This window comes from Lycorma delicatula, chromosome 5 (genome assembly GCF_047948215.1).
Source record: "Lycorma delicatula isolate Av1 chromosome 5, ASM4794821v1, whole genome shotgun sequence".
Classification (NCBI taxonomy): domain Eukaryota; kingdom Metazoa; phylum Arthropoda; class Insecta; order Hemiptera; family Fulgoridae; genus Lycorma; species Lycorma delicatula.
The window spans coordinates 81,185,193-81,203,092 of record NC_134459.1 but is presented as its reverse complement, the minus strand read 5'-3'; the positions used below and the strand labels follow the sequence as shown (position 1 = coordinate 81,203,092).

General features: G+C 32.1%; 1 protein-coding gene across 2 annotated transcripts in view; it reads left to right on the top strand.

The window, feature by feature from the left end:
• Window positions 1–17,900, top strand: part of LOC142325117 (uncharacterized) — a 64,856-nt gene that overhangs the window by 5,961 nt on the left and 40,995 nt on the right. For both annotated transcript variants that reach the window (XM_075366471.1, XM_075366470.1), the window contains exons 2-4: window positions 6,610–6,912; window positions 13,427–13,629; window positions 13,743–13,924. In XM_075366471.1, coding sequence (XP_075222586.1) covers window positions 6,635–6,912; window positions 13,427–13,629; window positions 13,743–13,924 — 663 coding nt within the window. In that variant the 5' untranslated portion in view covers window positions 6,610–6,634. The remainder of the gene's footprint in view (window positions 1–6,609; window positions 6,913–13,426; window positions 13,630–13,742; window positions 13,925–17,900) is intronic.

Sequence of the window (17,900 nt, the reverse complement as noted above, 5' to 3'; positions counted from 1 at the left end):
CTTTGTAACTAACTGGTAAATAAATAGCTGAAGGCCACCACAGGAAATTAAAAGCACTGGAAATGTCCAGGAAAGTTCCCATGACATATTCCGCCGCGATCGTCGATATCATACGAAGTATGGTGCCCTCGGTACCTTTTCTGGGACGAAACCCGTACTGGTTCTCCATCAATAACCAGTAGCCGAAAATCGACAAACCAGGCTTAGGGGCCTCCATATCGCATGAGCCATAAACGGAATAGTGCGTCAGACGCATTTCCGGGGTCGCGAGTGAAAAGTTTTCGCGAGTTATATAGTTTGAAGACGTCAAACACGGTAAGTCGCGCATAAAACAAAAACGCGGTCTAAATTTAAAAAAAAAACTTACAGTAAGACAAAATATCCCAGCAATTGCGACTCCTCCGGAAAAGGGGACGCATTGCTCCCTCCTTATAGCTAGTGCCCCGTTGTGGCGTATTCCTGCTAGCCTATTAAAGAGTTAGCACCGAAAGGACTTCAGTGGACGGTCTGAAGGGGAATTACGTCTGGAGGACAGGCTTTATAAGCCTAGCCTTCCGCGGTCGGCCCATGAAATGGGTTCGATAACGCTGGTTTAACAACGGATTGGAATGCAATTAAATCCGTCTTAAATTCACTAAAATAATAATAGACAAAACTTGAAAAATTAGATCCGAGATTAAAAAATAACCCTTTTAAAAACAAGCCCGATTAGAATGATCCAGCAGCAAGGGACTCTGTCCAGGTTCTGCGATAAAGTAGGGAGTAATAGACTCCTGCCAACTTTGCATTCCATTCCATTCCATTCCATCAATAACCAATGCGTTGTCAGCTCTTTATTTATACGAAGATGCAAGACCTCAAAGACTTTACCAATAGCCGGCAGCAGCGTCAGGGGCCTGTAAGACGAACTAACAGTGGGTTCCTTGTTACCTCCTTTAAACAGCAATTTAACAATTCCTTTCTTCCAACATATAGTCCAGCACCCGGCAAACAACAGTTTATTAAACACCCGTGTGATAGTTCTCACACTTACTCCCGAACAGTGAACTCTGCCGTTATCCGTCAAACCCCGGGACCTTACCCCTGCCTAAACTAAAATAGCCTGACGCACTTCAGTCTCAGCAATCTCCAAAGACCCCCGCGAAATAGAACGACCTCACGTCTCACCTGTAGATGGTATGCAGTCTCCCCCACTTCGTTGTCAGGCAGCAAATCGTTTAATAGTCAGCGTAAAATTTCAGATACATCTGATATTACGCCATGGAGAGTCGAGAGACCAAACAGAAGAACGTCCTTTCTACGTTTGTGTATAACCCTATGCACAGCACCCCAAGGATCCTTGTTCCTCTGTTCATTAACAAAAGAACGCCAGCAATCCCTCTTCGCCGTGCGGACCTTATGAAAATAATGAGATCTTTGATCTCTATACTCTGAAACCAGGACTGCCCGCCGTTCCTGATCACCCTCACGCTGAGACGCTCTCCGTAAACAACTGCCACCGTGTTTCAGATCTGTTAATTCTGTATTCCACCTTGAAGTAATCCTCTCTCGACCTGAACTTCGGGGAATCGAATATTCAGCATCATCAGTGGAGTCTTTTCTGTGATTCTCCCCCACTTTTAAAAAAAAAATCTTTTTATCCAATTCACACATATTTGCGTGAAATTTAATTATCAGTGTTAATTTTGGTGGAGAAACTCATTTTTAATTGTAAAAATCAACTTTCGATCAGAAGAACGGGTAATTTTCGTTTCCTCCCCAAAAGTTTGCAAGTTTTTTTCACCTGGAAATAAATCAAAGTAGCAAGAAATATTGATAATAATAAACAGGTTGGAAAAATAACCCAATAATCCGATAGAACCACTTATATTACCATTTTTATAACCATTTATTTATTTTATAAATATAATCTAACCAAACTTAACCTGCGTTCGCCTCGCTCGCCAACCTTGACTAATTAACAGTAATGTTTTGATATTTAAATAATAAATCTTTCAGTAACTATTGCAATAGTTAATGAAAGACCCAACACAAAATATAAGCATTCTTTATTAATCTCAATACAAAAGAAATAAAAAAACAAACTTTTAATAAGTAAGAAAACCTACACAAATAATTAATTTTCAAAACAACTCAATATAAATATTATATTATCTTTCTATTGTCCTATCGCACATAGAAAGCCTTGGGGGAAGGCTTGTACAGCAATCTCATAATGGATAGAACGAAACAATGTCTTTCTAAATTTGGTCGAAATAGTCCTCATCCCGGTACCTTCGACGCCACTTGAATTCACAGAAATATGAATCCTCATAGTACGGTGAGTACCCGATTCATCTTTGTTGCGTCTCTTCGCGTTTCTCCAAAGGCTTTCAGTCCGTTGGGTATGAGTACTAGCATCCGGGTCGACGAAATTCCGGCAATGATCCACAGTGAAATGTTTAAAGTTCATGCCTTCTATTTTCGGTATATCATTGTATGACTTCCATTTATCCGACATTATTGTAGTGCCTTTATCAGTGCGTGCAGTAATTATATTTAATATAGCATTACTTTTTTTCCGATTCGGCACTGCTTACAAAAAGAACTCATTATCTTCGCGACAGATTCCTTCGAAAACTCACTGGTGAGGATACAACCTTGCACTGGTGAGGATTTTCTTCTCGAAAAACACGATTCATCGATTTCCACAGTTTTTCCTTCACCACCTATTTTGCGAGGATTTTTCAATAAGGAATCACCACAAACATCACGTAGATAGTTCTTCCAGACTATAATAACATCACAGCTCATTTCAAATTCTCGTTTAGTAAAACAGCGTATTCCTGAGACCAAGAATAAATAAAATAATCCTTTCGAACGACAATTTGCTACCTTCCAACCAAGTTCCATTTTTGATCGGTTTTTCTTCACGGCACTTTCGGTTTTTACATACCCAACGATCATTATTTGCATGAATTTTCATAGACATTTTGTGTTTCGTCTTACATTTTCTGGTTTTATGAATGAGTCTGTCTTGAAGAAAGCGGATTGCTTTTTCTTTCGTATTAACGTTTATGATAAGAGAGCTTTAGACGACATGATTTGTATTAATCGACAACACTGATATAAGTAATCGATGTTGTAATATTTCGAATCGTAACTATACCGTAATCCGTATTTCTAAACAATGGCGGGGTCTTTTCTGTGATTTCCCCAAATATAAAAAATGGTTTTTCCATCTCAAACTGAAGTGAATATCATATTTTAAGCATTTCCCCAATGATTCATAATGAAAAATATTAAAAAATTGGAGGGGGAATAACAGAAAGTACTCATCAATGAAAGCTACTGACAATCTAACTGCCAGGTCGTTTAAAACTAACGTCTTCAGATTCCGATCAGAACACAAGAACACTAAGTCTGGCCTACAAGAAATCAATAAACCTCCTCCAGTCCGCATGCTTGTGCAGAAATCAACCCTGCTGAACCGGAACGTTACATCGGTAACGATCATTCAAGCCACCAACAATCTCATAAACAATCAATCAATGATCGCTTGAAAATCATCAACCACCTTCCAATCGCTAACACTGGCAGGAATAAACCTACCAACGGTGATACCGATGTTCGTTTCACCAAACAACCGACGCCCATCTACCCATACTACTACTACCGTAACTCTCCAGGCATATTAAGTACCTGTAAATCATGCTGGGCTGGAAAGCCTTGGGGGAGGGCTTGTACAGCATTTGACAATTTGACCGAGGATGAAAGCCAGATACAACCCCTTTATGTCTGGTTTTCATCTTCAATTGCGAAAAAATGTGGAAGTCAGTGGATAAAGTGAATAAAAAGGAGTTGAATCTATTACCAGTGGCGGCTCGCGTATAGGCGCTGTGAAACTGCAGCATCCTCTAGTTCCACTTGATATCGACAAAATTTAATTTAATGAGTCCTTTTTTCTTTAATTCTTTCTTTATACTTGTACAATATATATACCTTAAGCTGTTGTCAGTAGCAACCTCCAGTTTATAAAAAAAATACTGTGCGCTTCACAGCTCTAGCGGTGTGGTGTTTTGCTGTTGTGCGCATGCGCACATAGGAATCTGCATGCGAGGGAGAGAGAGAACTGTTGCCCCTGGCTGATGGAAGATTTTTTTTTTATTCCGCGTGTGTATGGAACGTTCCTTGCTCGTTCCCTTTTATAGTTTAGTCGGTGGAAGGAGTATGAAAGTGGTTTAGTAGCTTTTTCAGTAGTGATCAGATGGTGGCAGGAAGCAAGGGCTCGTACATTGTCAAATCTACCCAAAAACACGCTGTAATGGCGAAAAAGAAGGTAATTAGTAAAAAATAATTATACACTTGTTTCTGTGTACATAGAAATTTAAATTAAGTACCATTGGACTATAGAGTTTTAAAGCGGACATTTTATTAAGTTATTATCTAATAATACTAAAAAATATCTGTAATGACATTTTATCAATTATTCGGTTAAACCGAATACGGTTTTTAAGCAAAATGAGCTTAAAAACCGTGTACCATATTCTTGAATGTGTTAAAGTGTAGAATTAAATTATTATCATGCTTCCAGCTATTCTGATTGATTCATGTTTCTCGGTTCTTTTATTTTGCAGAACACTTTAAGCATGGTCTTGAAAAGACCCAAAAAAAAGTTTCGTTGAGAAACTAACGAAGAGTTAGGAGAATTTTTAGCTTTTTGTCCGCTTTAGTTAAAGCAAAGTACATCCTAAAATCTTTCCCCTTTATCAAAAAAGTAAATAAATAAAATAAAATATTTAACCCGTTGGTGCATACGCGCATGCAGGTAGCAGACACACTACAAATTACATTCACTACACAGCACTTCATGTACATTCACTGTATGTAATCATACGCACACACAAAATCGCCTACTTAGATGTTATTATTAGCATGTTCTCTTAAAACCTTTTTTGTTGTTTATTTTGATATATCTTTATTAAATTTTTAAGGGCATTTTGAGGGAAAGAAAAGGACGTAAACTGAAAAGTACAAGTTTACGAAATACAATGATTGAAAAAAGTAAGTTAATATGCATTTAATAAAAACTCTGACATTTCTTGACGCTTTTGTTCGCCTTGAATTTTTGTTCATTTCCATTTTGCTCTTCATTATATTCACATTTTTTGTCATCTTCTACCACCCCGTTATTTTCAAAATACACTTACAATAAATAACAACTTTGGTACTTTCTCAATAGATACTAAGCACAATTCGCTAGTACTGGAAAGCGTTGCTTGATTTGCTCAAAGTATTTTTCTATGATGACTTTTTTTTGATATGTAGATGATTAAAATTTTGCTGTTCTGCGTTGCGAGGACATTAGAACGGTGTTATTAACCAGGGTGAAATCCCATACCTGAAGACCCACAGTAAGTAGGCTGAACCGTTGTATTGCGAGATAACTGATCTAACCGGACTTCGCCACCATATCCTAGAATCATAAACACTTCCAGGCCACTCAGCACTTACACTGGTAAAGACTTCATCCGCATTACAAATAGCTTGTATATTAAGGCTGGCATACCCTTTACAATAAAATATTCGTCCCCGTATCGCTGCAGTTTCTATACGGGTACAATCTAATGTGCCTATTACTGTTGGCATAGTAAAATGTCTTTCCCACAGCAACTTTGTTCGCATTTATTTCTCGCTCTGTCTGTGGGAATTGAATCCAATTAATTGCTTTAGTAATAATTTGTTCATAACGAAGTTAACACAGTACAACGATGGACACTGAAGTCCAGTGCAATCCCACTCTGGAAACCTGGGTTGCCAAGGAATCATAAAAAATTTCATTTTTCCTGGACGATAGAACACTCCTCAAGATTCAGATAAAAATTCTTCTGCTAGAAAATCAACATTTTCATTTTCAAAACTTAATAGCTCCTTACACCTACTAATTTTTATGGCTTTTTTTAGGATGTAATTTTTCCTTTCGCAACTCTCATAAACATCACCATGGCTACAACTGTCATAGTCTGCTCTTCATCAGACTTAAAAAAAGCATAGTTTAAAATAAGATGAGCATTTTAGAACAATAGAAGGATCTTTCTCTTATGAGCTAAGGCTGCACATTGAACTAAGATTGACATGAAGGGAGTGGCAGTGAGAGATAGGAGGTAGAGGGAACAATGAACAAGTTGGGTCATGAATGAAAGTTATTGCTGCACTGTAGTTACAACTACCCTTAGTTTTATCTTCAGTTTTTCCAGATACCACTCCTGTCAGGGTAGATATAATACTAACTACCTAGATGTAGTGTCTGTTTTTTCACTTCGATTTGACTTAAAGCTATCACTATACCTTAGAGTCTACTAAGAAGTTGCTACATTTTATTAATTTGACCCAGTGTTCCAGAATGTTGAGAGCATTCTAGTAACAGAATAAGTAACTGCATCTGCATGTTTATCATACTGTTATACAGACTAAAATGTACAGAATCATGACTGACAAAATATTCATTTTTGTAAATTTGGTTTTTATCTGGTTGTTATTCTCAGCTCTTCAATTATATTACAATTTGGATAAAGTTTATTCTTTTTTATATGTATTACACTTTCTACACAGATTGTAATTATTTCACAGAATTTCACTACAGAACTTGAACAAAATGGATTTAGACAACCAGTCATCAGTTAATGATGTAATTCAAAACTTATATAATGAGAATCGCATGCTTGGAAATAGTTTGCAAGAATCAGTAGGATGTTTAGAAAAGAAAAGGATTAGCCTTATTAATAAAAGAAACCAAGTTCAAGTGATGTTACATATAAGGTTTGAAGAAATAGCAAAATTAAACACGCAGATGCAACAGATAAATAGTGACATAGATAAATTTAAAGCAGAAAATACAAAAGAACAGTTAAAAAGAGAAGAGCTGGAGCAAAAGTAAGTGATTTAGTTTATTTAGTATTTCTGGTATTATTTATTGCAGCTAAAAGTATTTATGTCCGAAATTGTTATCTTACAAGATTTTTCTGATCTGAGTTGGTTTGGTTTCATTATTATAAAAAATTATTTTTAAATGCTTCTACAAACGTAATAAATATTTGTCAAGGTTAAGATTAATTAAGGTAAGGTTAATGAAATAAAATTACTACAATACTTGAGTTACCATTGAAAATTAATTTTTCTATTTTTTATCAACACAATGGTGCACAAATTGCTTAAATATAATATATATGACTGTCAGGTTAGTGAATGTGTCTGCTGTGTATACATATCAGCAGTAGTGGCATGTGATGGAGGTAATATCTATGATCTACTGCCTCCAGTTCTCTTTAGTTATTCGAAAGTGCTTACTGTATTCAACTATATTTTTATTTTTGTTAATTTATTTTAATCTGTGTAATCATTCATATAATTTGTTTCAACTGTTATTATTTTTGTTATTTATTCATATAATATTTTTCTATTAAGCAAGTTGCTTTTGAGATAAATGAAATAATTTGCATTTTATTTGCAAGGTGATTTGAATGTAACCTTCAGGAACCAGTTCATTAAATATGGCTTCTCTGTTGATACATTCTTACTTCACATCATTCTATTACCACAAGAGTTTTTTCAAAAAAGGTTAAAGTTTTTTTTAATTGAAAAATGTTTTTACTCATGAAAATGAGAATATTTTACTGCAGTGAAAAATGTTTTTTAATTCTTAAAGCCCAGAATTTCCAAGGTACAAAAAATGCAATGATTATCGGTTAAAGAATCATTAAGTGTTTTGAATTCTCCATTCACATTAGTAAAAATACTCATATGACATTGCTGATGAAAACAAAAGCATTTGCCTACTTAGGCTTTCTAGGCTTTCCCATCTTTTCAAATTCTGTGTTAAACTATTAAATTTGTAAAACAGGATTTTTAAACAGCATAATTTGTTGGAGCTATGGTATAAGCCCATTGAAGTTATAGCATTAAAGCCTTTATAGAAAAATCATGTGTCTCCAGCTACTGTCATGCATCTATTAACAAGTGTTTTCTAGAAGCTGATGAGAGAAAGATAAACTGTAGGCTGGCATGTTATCTTGAAAGATAGGGTATGATATCCTTTCAATTTGAAGAAGCCATTTAAGTTGGCATGGTGAAGCCTTCAACGTGCTTCACCATGCCAACTTGGCATGTGGGAGTGGGATGCCAGTTAGCAATGATTTTGGTGTTGGCTTTGCAATAAGATTTGTCAATAATCAAAAATTTACATATTCAAGTAGTTTCCAGGCCATATTCATTACAAAATTCCAGAAACCACAGTTTCAAATGAATTAATATTTGTTCTGACAATAAATAGCATTGTGAGATATTTTAAATACCCAGTTCATTATACGTTTATGATTCTGTGATTTATATCTGCTGCAATAAAACCATCTAATTAATTTCAGTATATTTTATTAACTTAGAAAAACATAGAAAACATTTAATAATGACAATATAACAACAATAGAGCATCCACCTCTATAAATCATATTCATTAAACTACCAACTGATGTTTTTAATGCTGCATAATTTAATATACTCATATAAATATGAACATTTATACATATGTCTATAACACTATCCTGAAATATTCATATTTAAATAAAATAACCATCAAAAGATTATTTTGTGATAATACAATTAAATTTTTCATAAGATTTAATTTTTTGATGATAAAGGTTAAGTGAAAATATCAGCTGCTTGTTCTTAAATTGGTATATATTCCACTGCTATTTGTCTACCTACAAGTAACCAATTGTCAGACATAGTGATAATGTGTGTGTAAATATATTTTGAACGCTCATGGAAAACAGGGTTTTCAATGAATTTAATGATACTCTGGTTTTCAATAACATAGGAGTAGAATTTTGATCAGTAGTTCCAATTTCTTTCTGTAATCTACTCAACCATGCAAAAGATACTGAAGTCCCACAAGCAGCGACACATTCTGCTTCTGTAGATGATAAGAGCCACGCATTTTTGTAATTTACTTTTCCATATGATTGATCTACCACTTAATTTTAGCAACGTGCCACTTGTAGACATTGTAATTTATCTCCAGCATGGTCTGCATCAGTTTATGCTCGATTTTAAAATCTTTCTTAAAATCACTGTTTTCTTGAATTCAATTTCATAATTTATGGTCGCTTCAAATATCTGAGTATCCACTTCACTAATTTAAAGTATGCTTGATTTGGTATGTCCTGAAGTCTTGAAGCTATATTAACTGCATAAGCTAAATCTGGTGTTTCCCAAACACTAAGTACATTAAACTACCAAGATTTCATGTTATCTATTACCAACCATTTTTATATTCTGTCAATGGTGAATCACTTTGTATTCATCCAGGTTCAACAGGAATCATTAATAGCTTTGCATCACTCATGCCAAATTTTTTTAATATTCTATTCACATAAACAATTTGAGAAATTCTAATATAATCATGAGGATTATCAGTTTTTATTCCCAAATAACAGTCTTCATTTGATGAAGTAATCTCAAAATGATTGGTCGATTTGATCATGAATTCATTGACTATTTCTTTGCATCCCATAACTAACCCATCATCTACATGGAAAAACAGAATCAGTTTATCATTATAAAACATACAAGGATCTGCAAAACTCTACCATAAATTACAAGTTTCAAGGAATTGAATTAATCATTTATACCAACATTTCGAAGCCTGTTTCAGACCTTACAAACAGATGCAATTAGCACACACAACTTGTACTGCCATTACATTCCTACGGTTGCTGAACATATGTATATTTTCTTCTAAGGTTACATTCAAAAAAGCTGTTTTCACATCAAATTGTTTAATACTCCAGTCACATTTAACAGCGACACCCAATAGAGATCTAGAGATCTCATAGTTTCTTATCTGGCAACTGGATAGAAAGTATCATTAAAATCATATCCTTTTCTTTGATTGAAAACTTTAGCCATTAAATGAGGTTTATACTGAATAACTTAATGTTTGGAATTTATTTTTATTGAAAAATCAATCTATTATCAATGAGTGTACTTTGAGATGATAAATTCACTAATTACCACATGTATAATGAATTTATTTCATTGTCTGTTGAAGCTTTCCAGTATTTAACTTCTTTTGATTTCATAGCCTCATCATAATCCATTGGTACTTCTTTTATCAGTATAACTTTTGGGTACTGTTGAAATTATTAATTTTGATAGCTCACTGGTTTTTGAATTCCTGTCTATTCCTTAGATTATATCAATATTTTTGATTATTATTATTCTCTGTTTCTGTTGAATTTCATACTCAAATTGTGAAAAAACATCCTCATTTTGCATATAATTCACAGTAACTGAATTTACGATTTGCTCTTATTCTCATCTATCTCAAATTTTGAAATATTATCCACAGGTTGTTTATCTTGTTTACCATTTAAATTTGGCAAACTATTCTCATCCTTGATTTCACTTGAAATCTCTATTAGTTTTTTCATGTTAATCTTCTTTGGTTTCTGTAAAACTCATTCTCAATTTTGTATCTCTATAAACAAATAAATTTTTCTTGAGTTAAGTAATTTTGATAACCACAATCAACATAACCAACAATATATCCTCTACTAAATTTGCGTAAAATTTCTTTCACTTCTGTTAGGGAATTCATGCAAAATATTCTATGCCAAAAATGTTTAAGTAGTGAAAATAATTCTTCTATTTCAAAAATAATTCTATGGGTAATTTTTCTTTAATTTGTTGGTGCAGTTCTCTTTAATGAATACTTCGCAGCAAGTACAGCTTCACCGCATAAAAACTTCAGAAGATGAACAGCTGATAGAAGCCATGAACATGGCACCTCACATAAGTTATATTGTAATCCTATTTTCGCATTCAGCAATTCAATTTTGTTTACTGAATATTTTAGTCCAGAAGCCTCTCAGCAACTATTCTTACATCCTTGTTATCAAATATTCTTCATCCATCAATATGTAATTCTTTTATAATCAGTCCAGCTAATGAAATTTTTTTTCACTTTATTCTTATTATGTAATAGATATCTAATTCTGAAATTAGATTTCTCATTCTCCTGGTTTAGTAGATTTCTTGTTTTTCACCAAAACTGAGTTGATAATGTTTACAAAGCACACATCCTTTAAAAAATTCATTATCAATCTATACTGGTATTCTATGATCCTTCAAAAGATCTGTACGAGAAATTCATGATTTTCCATTATTCTGAATCAATTTGCCAATTCCCTTTTGTTCAGCCTCTTTAGCTCAGAACAAATTGGAAATTCCATCTGAACAGTACCAGAATTCTTCAAAATCTCATTTAAATCAATCTTGACCATTTAAAGTTTCAACTTTTACATGACCAGTACCAAGACTTTGCAATTTAACTCCTTGATGAGCACTATCCATTTGTTTTGGCACTTCAAAAGGTTCAAAGTTATCACACTAGTAACGACGATTTGTTACATGGTGTGTTGAATAACTATCAATGTATCACTCATCACAATTCAATTTTTCAATGTCAACTGGAATAATTAAATGATTGATAAAATCATCAATAAACATGTACATACCTTCTCTCAATATGTTTTTATTTCCTTCCATTAGTTTTCAGCAGATATCATGGCATAATCTCTACTTTCATCTCAATTAGGGCAAAAATTTGATTATGACACTTCTCTTACATTTAAAATAAATTATACCAATTTTACAATCGTATGATAAATGTCCAACTTTTCCACATAGAAAACATTGTTTTTGATCATTTTGTTTCAACATTTTTGAAAGAACCTTCAACTTTCCTTGCTTTTTAACCTTAATACTAGATTTTTATATCCCTGCAACCATATCTGTTTCATTTCTATTTGTCATTCGCAGATTATAATGTAGACATATCTTTTATAATTTTGCTAATGTATTCTCTGCTTGAGATAAGTCATGCCAAGTAACATAAACATAATCAAAATATTAGTAGAATTTACAGCAGTAAAGCATATAAATCATTTTCAGCAACTGGATTACCAAGTAATGACTTTTTTCTGTATATCATTCAATTTTGCTAAATAATTCTACACACCACCAGTTGATTCCTATTGGATATTATGAAACTGCTGCTGCAATAAATTTTCAGTAGAATGAATATCATAAACTTACATCTTTTGCTGTATCACATCCAACTAACATGAAGTAATGGCTTTGTAACAAGAGATAAAATAAGATGACTCCCTTTTGTATTTGCCATTATCCTCATATCAGTTTTGTTTTCATAATTTTCAGTACCTAATTCTGGTTTTATAATTGTACCACAAACTACATCAAAAAACTGCATAACATTCTAGACTAGTTTTCCTAATAATTTTCCCCATTGTCCAATCCTTTGTTGCTTATCATCATTCATCATAATAGATGTATTATTATTAAACTACAACAGCACTGCTACCATGTAATAAAACATCTAATTCCAGTATATTTTATTAACTGAGAAAATCACAGAAAACATCTAATAACATAACAACAATAAAGCATCCTCCTGAATAAATCATATACATTAAATTGTTAATCTATAGTTTTTAATGGCGTGTAATTTAATACATAAATATGAATAGTTATACATACTCGTTATGTAAAACAATGTTATCTGTAACAATGTCTATCATCAATTGTGAATGCTGAGCATTGACTTCAATATTCGATTTCAATGCTAGAAATTTAAGCAATACTAGGCTTAAAATTTCATTTAATATAACGGATTTGCTTTTCTCTTTATAAATAAATGTTACCTAAATTATTTTTGAATAAAATTAAGTTTTGCAATAGTTACATCCTTATTTTAATGTAAACATAATAAGAACTAACATTTATAAGAACTGAAAATTAGTTTTTTAACAATTTTAGATGTGTTATACAGAATTAGTAACAGTAGTTGGAATGTGATTGAAATTTGTTTCTTATTTCATATAGACATTTGATAAGACCTTAATAAAACTGGATTATGGTTTAGTGGTTTAACATTTTGCCAGATGAACAGCTTTGAGGATTTTGGATGCCATCCACCTACTTCGTTTGACTTTATACTGGTTCATTCTAATCTACCCCAGAAGTAAACATTTCAGCAGAAAGTGGAGAACCTTGCCTCTGGTAATGATAAGATCAACTAATAACTTACATATCAGAATAAAGGCACATCCTCTACTGTACTTGTTTACAAATGTGAACTTTATATTTTTTACAGTATTAAGGAAATTAAAAGATTTAAACATTGGAAGTTATTTTATTCATGAGTTAACCTATGAAATCTTTATCTCCTTAATTTCATGTATACTCATGCATTTAAATGAAGTAAATTTTTTTAAGAAAGGACTTTTATTAATTAGTTTCTTATTTTAATTGTATTTTCTTGTTAAACATTATAGATATTAAACAGTTTTTTTCATTAATGCATTTTTAGGAATAGGGTTAATGAGGAAGCATTTAATACTCAGCTAAATTTCCAGAATGCAGTTTCAGATAAAATAAATGATTGTTTAGAAGAGATTAATAAACTTATTTTAACAGATAAAGAGAACACAAATATGATAGAACAGTATTGGGAAAACCTGCAGATATCACTTGATAAGTATAGAAATGAAGATAAGCACTTGCAGTCATCAAGTAAGTTTTTCAGTTGATGATTTTTTTGTTTTTTTTATGCTTTTAACTGTAAATCTACAAAGTAATTTTTATATACTTTATTATTTTTCATGATTATTTCTTTTTTTTCTAAGTTAAGGAAGTTGTATTGCATTCAAGAAATGAAACATTTAAATTACATGAAGATGGTTTAGTTGTAATTAACACCATTTTGAATTACAAGAATGATCTGGTGAAGCTGATTGATAAATATGTTGAAATGGAAACCTGTATTGAAAAACTACCTTTTGAAAACTGCAAGAAACACATTGACAAAGTATGCCTATTTTGCAATAACTTTCTATAGAACCAATTTAATTAAACTAATTAAATAATTGAACTAAAAATACCATTGTCTGGATAATATATGAATGTTCCAATAATGATAATTGCTTAATTTAAAATAAATTTATTTTCTGATATAGAGTACTTATTTATTATTAGTTAGAATCAGACTGATTGATACCTAGAAGTCTAAATGACTAAACATTTTTTCTTCCAAAAATAAGTAGATTAAATAATAAATTATTATATTGAACTTAATCTTTTTAAGATTCATGCAAGTATTAGTCCTCTGAACTGTTAAATTATATTTTTAATTTTATAAATATAAACCACCTATATACTATAGAATATTGATATAAAATATACATTTTACAGTTATTTTATCATGGCAGGATTCCGCATCCTCAGTTATGATTGAATTCATTTAATTAAACTGCATATAAAGATATTAAAAATTAAACATAGTAAAATAAACCATGCACATGGTGTAATGTTTGTAACCTTACTATAATATTATAATGAAAATTGTTAATTTTCATTATAATATTACAGTAATGTAAGGAACAGTACATTAACTGTTTAATATTATGAATTCAGTTTGTGTACACAAAAGAGCAAAAAATTAATATTTTCTGTTTTTAGAATAATTGATCAGTCATAATTTAGAAATTATGCCTCTGTTCTGATTTATGATCAATAAATTGATGGTTTGTAAGAGATTAATTAAATTAAAAAAAGTTAAAAAGTTTGTCAGTGAGACCAAATGTGATTAAAAAATGACTAAGGTCATTTTTCCATAATTATATGAAAATACATTTTATAATTATATGGAAATATATTTCCAGAAGATGCTTTTCTAAATTTATTTTATAGCTCCTTTATTGTATATTATTGTATAAATATATTATTATTGTATATATTGTATAAATTGTTGCTGTTGTTAGCACTGTTATTATGATGCTTACCTTGTAGGGTTAGGATATTTCCTTATTGTCTGGTTTAGTAACATATTTAATTTTTTTAGTTGCTAATTTAATATGTTACTGTTATAAAATTTCATGTTTGTTATAAATTTTTATATTATACATGCACGTATTTTGAGTTCAGGGTAATGTGAAAAATTCATGTTGCAATTAATATCTTTGAATACACAGGTTTGTAAAAGGTAATTTGTAAAGTTTGATTTTGTTTTATATGTTCTTGATACTTGCAGTTTAATGTGTGTCCAGTCATTTCTATGTAGTATTTGGTGTTGTAGCCAGTAGCTGTGACTTAAGTTTTAGACCCCTGGACTTTGTTTATTGATGTTGGACTTACTACATGATTTTGTGTAATTTGTCTGAGGATTTGAAAGAAATGCTGCCAACTTCCTTTCCTGTAATTGTTTGCAATTTTTTTATACATATTATCTACTATTCATAGATAAATGTTAACAAAGAAATGCTGCCAACTTCCTTTCCTGTAATTGTTTGCAATTTTTTTATACATATTATCTACTATTCATAGATAAATGTTAACATTATGTATTTTTATTACTAGGTATATTTTTTATTTTGTTTGGATTTATTAACAGCTATCTATAACTGTGGGTATATAACCATTTAGATGTGACAGATATTTTATTATACTGAATTATTCATTGTACGTCCCTGGTTAATTCCAAAGGCAAAGTTCCCAGTCCACTGTTCCCTAACATAGAAGCACTGAGCCGTATGATGATAAAATACACCTTCATACGTGGTGATTTTGCAAGATCTACATTGTGTCAGGGAGTAGAATCTTGGAAACTGAAGGGTGTGAAGTAAGTTACATTGCAACTGTCGAAGCTAAATTCAGTGAATTGTTTCCCATAAATAACTGAAATTAAAAGTACAAGCTGTATTATTGGCTAATAGCCAAAGTAATTAAATCTAATTAAAATACTAATTAAAAAAGTACCAGCTACCTTCTAAAAGATGTAAACACAGAGCCATAGATGGAGAATAAATGGCAACTGAACATAGATTAGATGAACAATTAGGAAAGGGAAGAAAAAGAGAGGGAATAAAGTAGTCAGGAGATAATCAGCCCATTGAGAGACTGCTTGAGATCAGAATAGTTTACTATTCAAAAGTTAATTTACGAGAGTCATTCAATAATTAAAGTTACAATTGCTCTGGTATTAAAACATTTAATGAATGAGACATTTTTTTCATTTTTTAACATAATCCCCAGCAACATTAATACACTTGTCCCATCTCTGAATCAGTTTATTTACGCCTGTTGCAAAGAAATTTTTCTCTTGATGTTGGACCTAAGTTAGCAAATTTTCTTTGATGTCACCATTGCCATTAAACTTCTTACCATGAAGCACCTACTCGAGGGGACCAAACAAGTGAAAATGCAACAGGCCAATTTAGGATTGTATGGAGGGATGAGGTGATACTTCCCAATGCAATTTGTAGATGGTTTCTCAAATTACCTCTGCTGCATGAAGTTGGGTATTAGGTTACATCATTAGGTTACAGGTTACATCATGAAGCAGAATGATGTCTTTGCACTGAGATCCAGGGTGTTTTTCAACACTACTGGCTTCACTATGTCAAAAACTATATCACAGTAGTATGGATTATTTATCATTACCTGATCTTGAAAATTGACAAAACTAGGTCTTTTGCATTCCAAAAGATTATCATCATGATTTTTTCTCCCATATTTTTGTCTCATTACAGGCACCTTCTGTAAGTCTAGTTGTCAGCCTTCTAGTTGTTAACTCTGGTGAAGCATCTCTTTGAAAGAGACAAGACAGTTGTTATCGTCCTGCATAGCACTCATAAAGTCTATACCCAGACAATCCAAACTTTGAACTTCTGTTTTCTAACCCCTATGTTTGTTTACAAAGACTCTCCTTGATCACCTACTTCACTTGCTATTATTACTCTCCACCTATTTTCTTTATTGAATTTTGAGCTCCCTTCATTCTTCTCAATTATATAAATATAAATCATATTAAAATATAAACAATATAAATCATATTAAAATATAAACAATATAAATCATATTATATAAATATAAATTATATAAACTAAATCATATAAATATTGACTGGACTTTAAGTTGTTATGACAAATTAAAAATTGTTGTTATGATTAATTGAGAGTGCAGTGTGATAAGGTGCATTGTCATGATGCAGCATCCAGTTGTCTTGGTCTGGTCTGGTCTCACGCGGACAACTCTTTTCTGCAGTCTTTCAAGAATCTCTCATTAAACATATTGATTTACAGTCTGTCCTGTAGGCAAACATTCCTTATGGACAATGCCATTACTAAAGAAACAATTAGCATGGTTTTGATTTGCTCATTTATGCTTTTTTGGGACGAGGTAAGTTTGAAGTGTGCCACTTCTTGCTCTGGCATTTTATTTATGGGTCGTACTCAAATATCCAAGATTCATCACCAGTAATAACATTTATTAGAAAATCAGGATCAGTTTCAATTTGCCCTAGAAGATCACGGCACACATTGACCCTGTTGTTTTTCTGTTCAACAGTGAGGTTTTTTGGGACCAATTTTGCACAAATATTTCATGTCCAATTTGTTTGTCAAAATTTGATGGACTGTGGTATGGTTCGAATTCAATTGGTCTGCAATCATTCTGGCAGTTAATCGCCAGTCATACCGTATCAAGTCTCTGATTTGCTCAACATTGTTGTTACTTTTTGATGTTAACAGTCTTCCAGAGCGTGGATTGTCCGCAACTGATTGCCAGCCATCTGAAAATGCTTTAAACTACCTGAAATCTTGGCCCATGACAGAGCATCATCTCCATATGCCTTTTCAATTTTGAAAAAGTTTCAGTAGCATTCTTACAGAGTTTAACTCAAAACCTGGTTGCACAATGTTGCTAATAATTAATATCACTCATTTTTGTAACACAACAAAAACTTGTTTCACGAGTTTGTTTACGTCTCACGTGGCAGCAATATATTA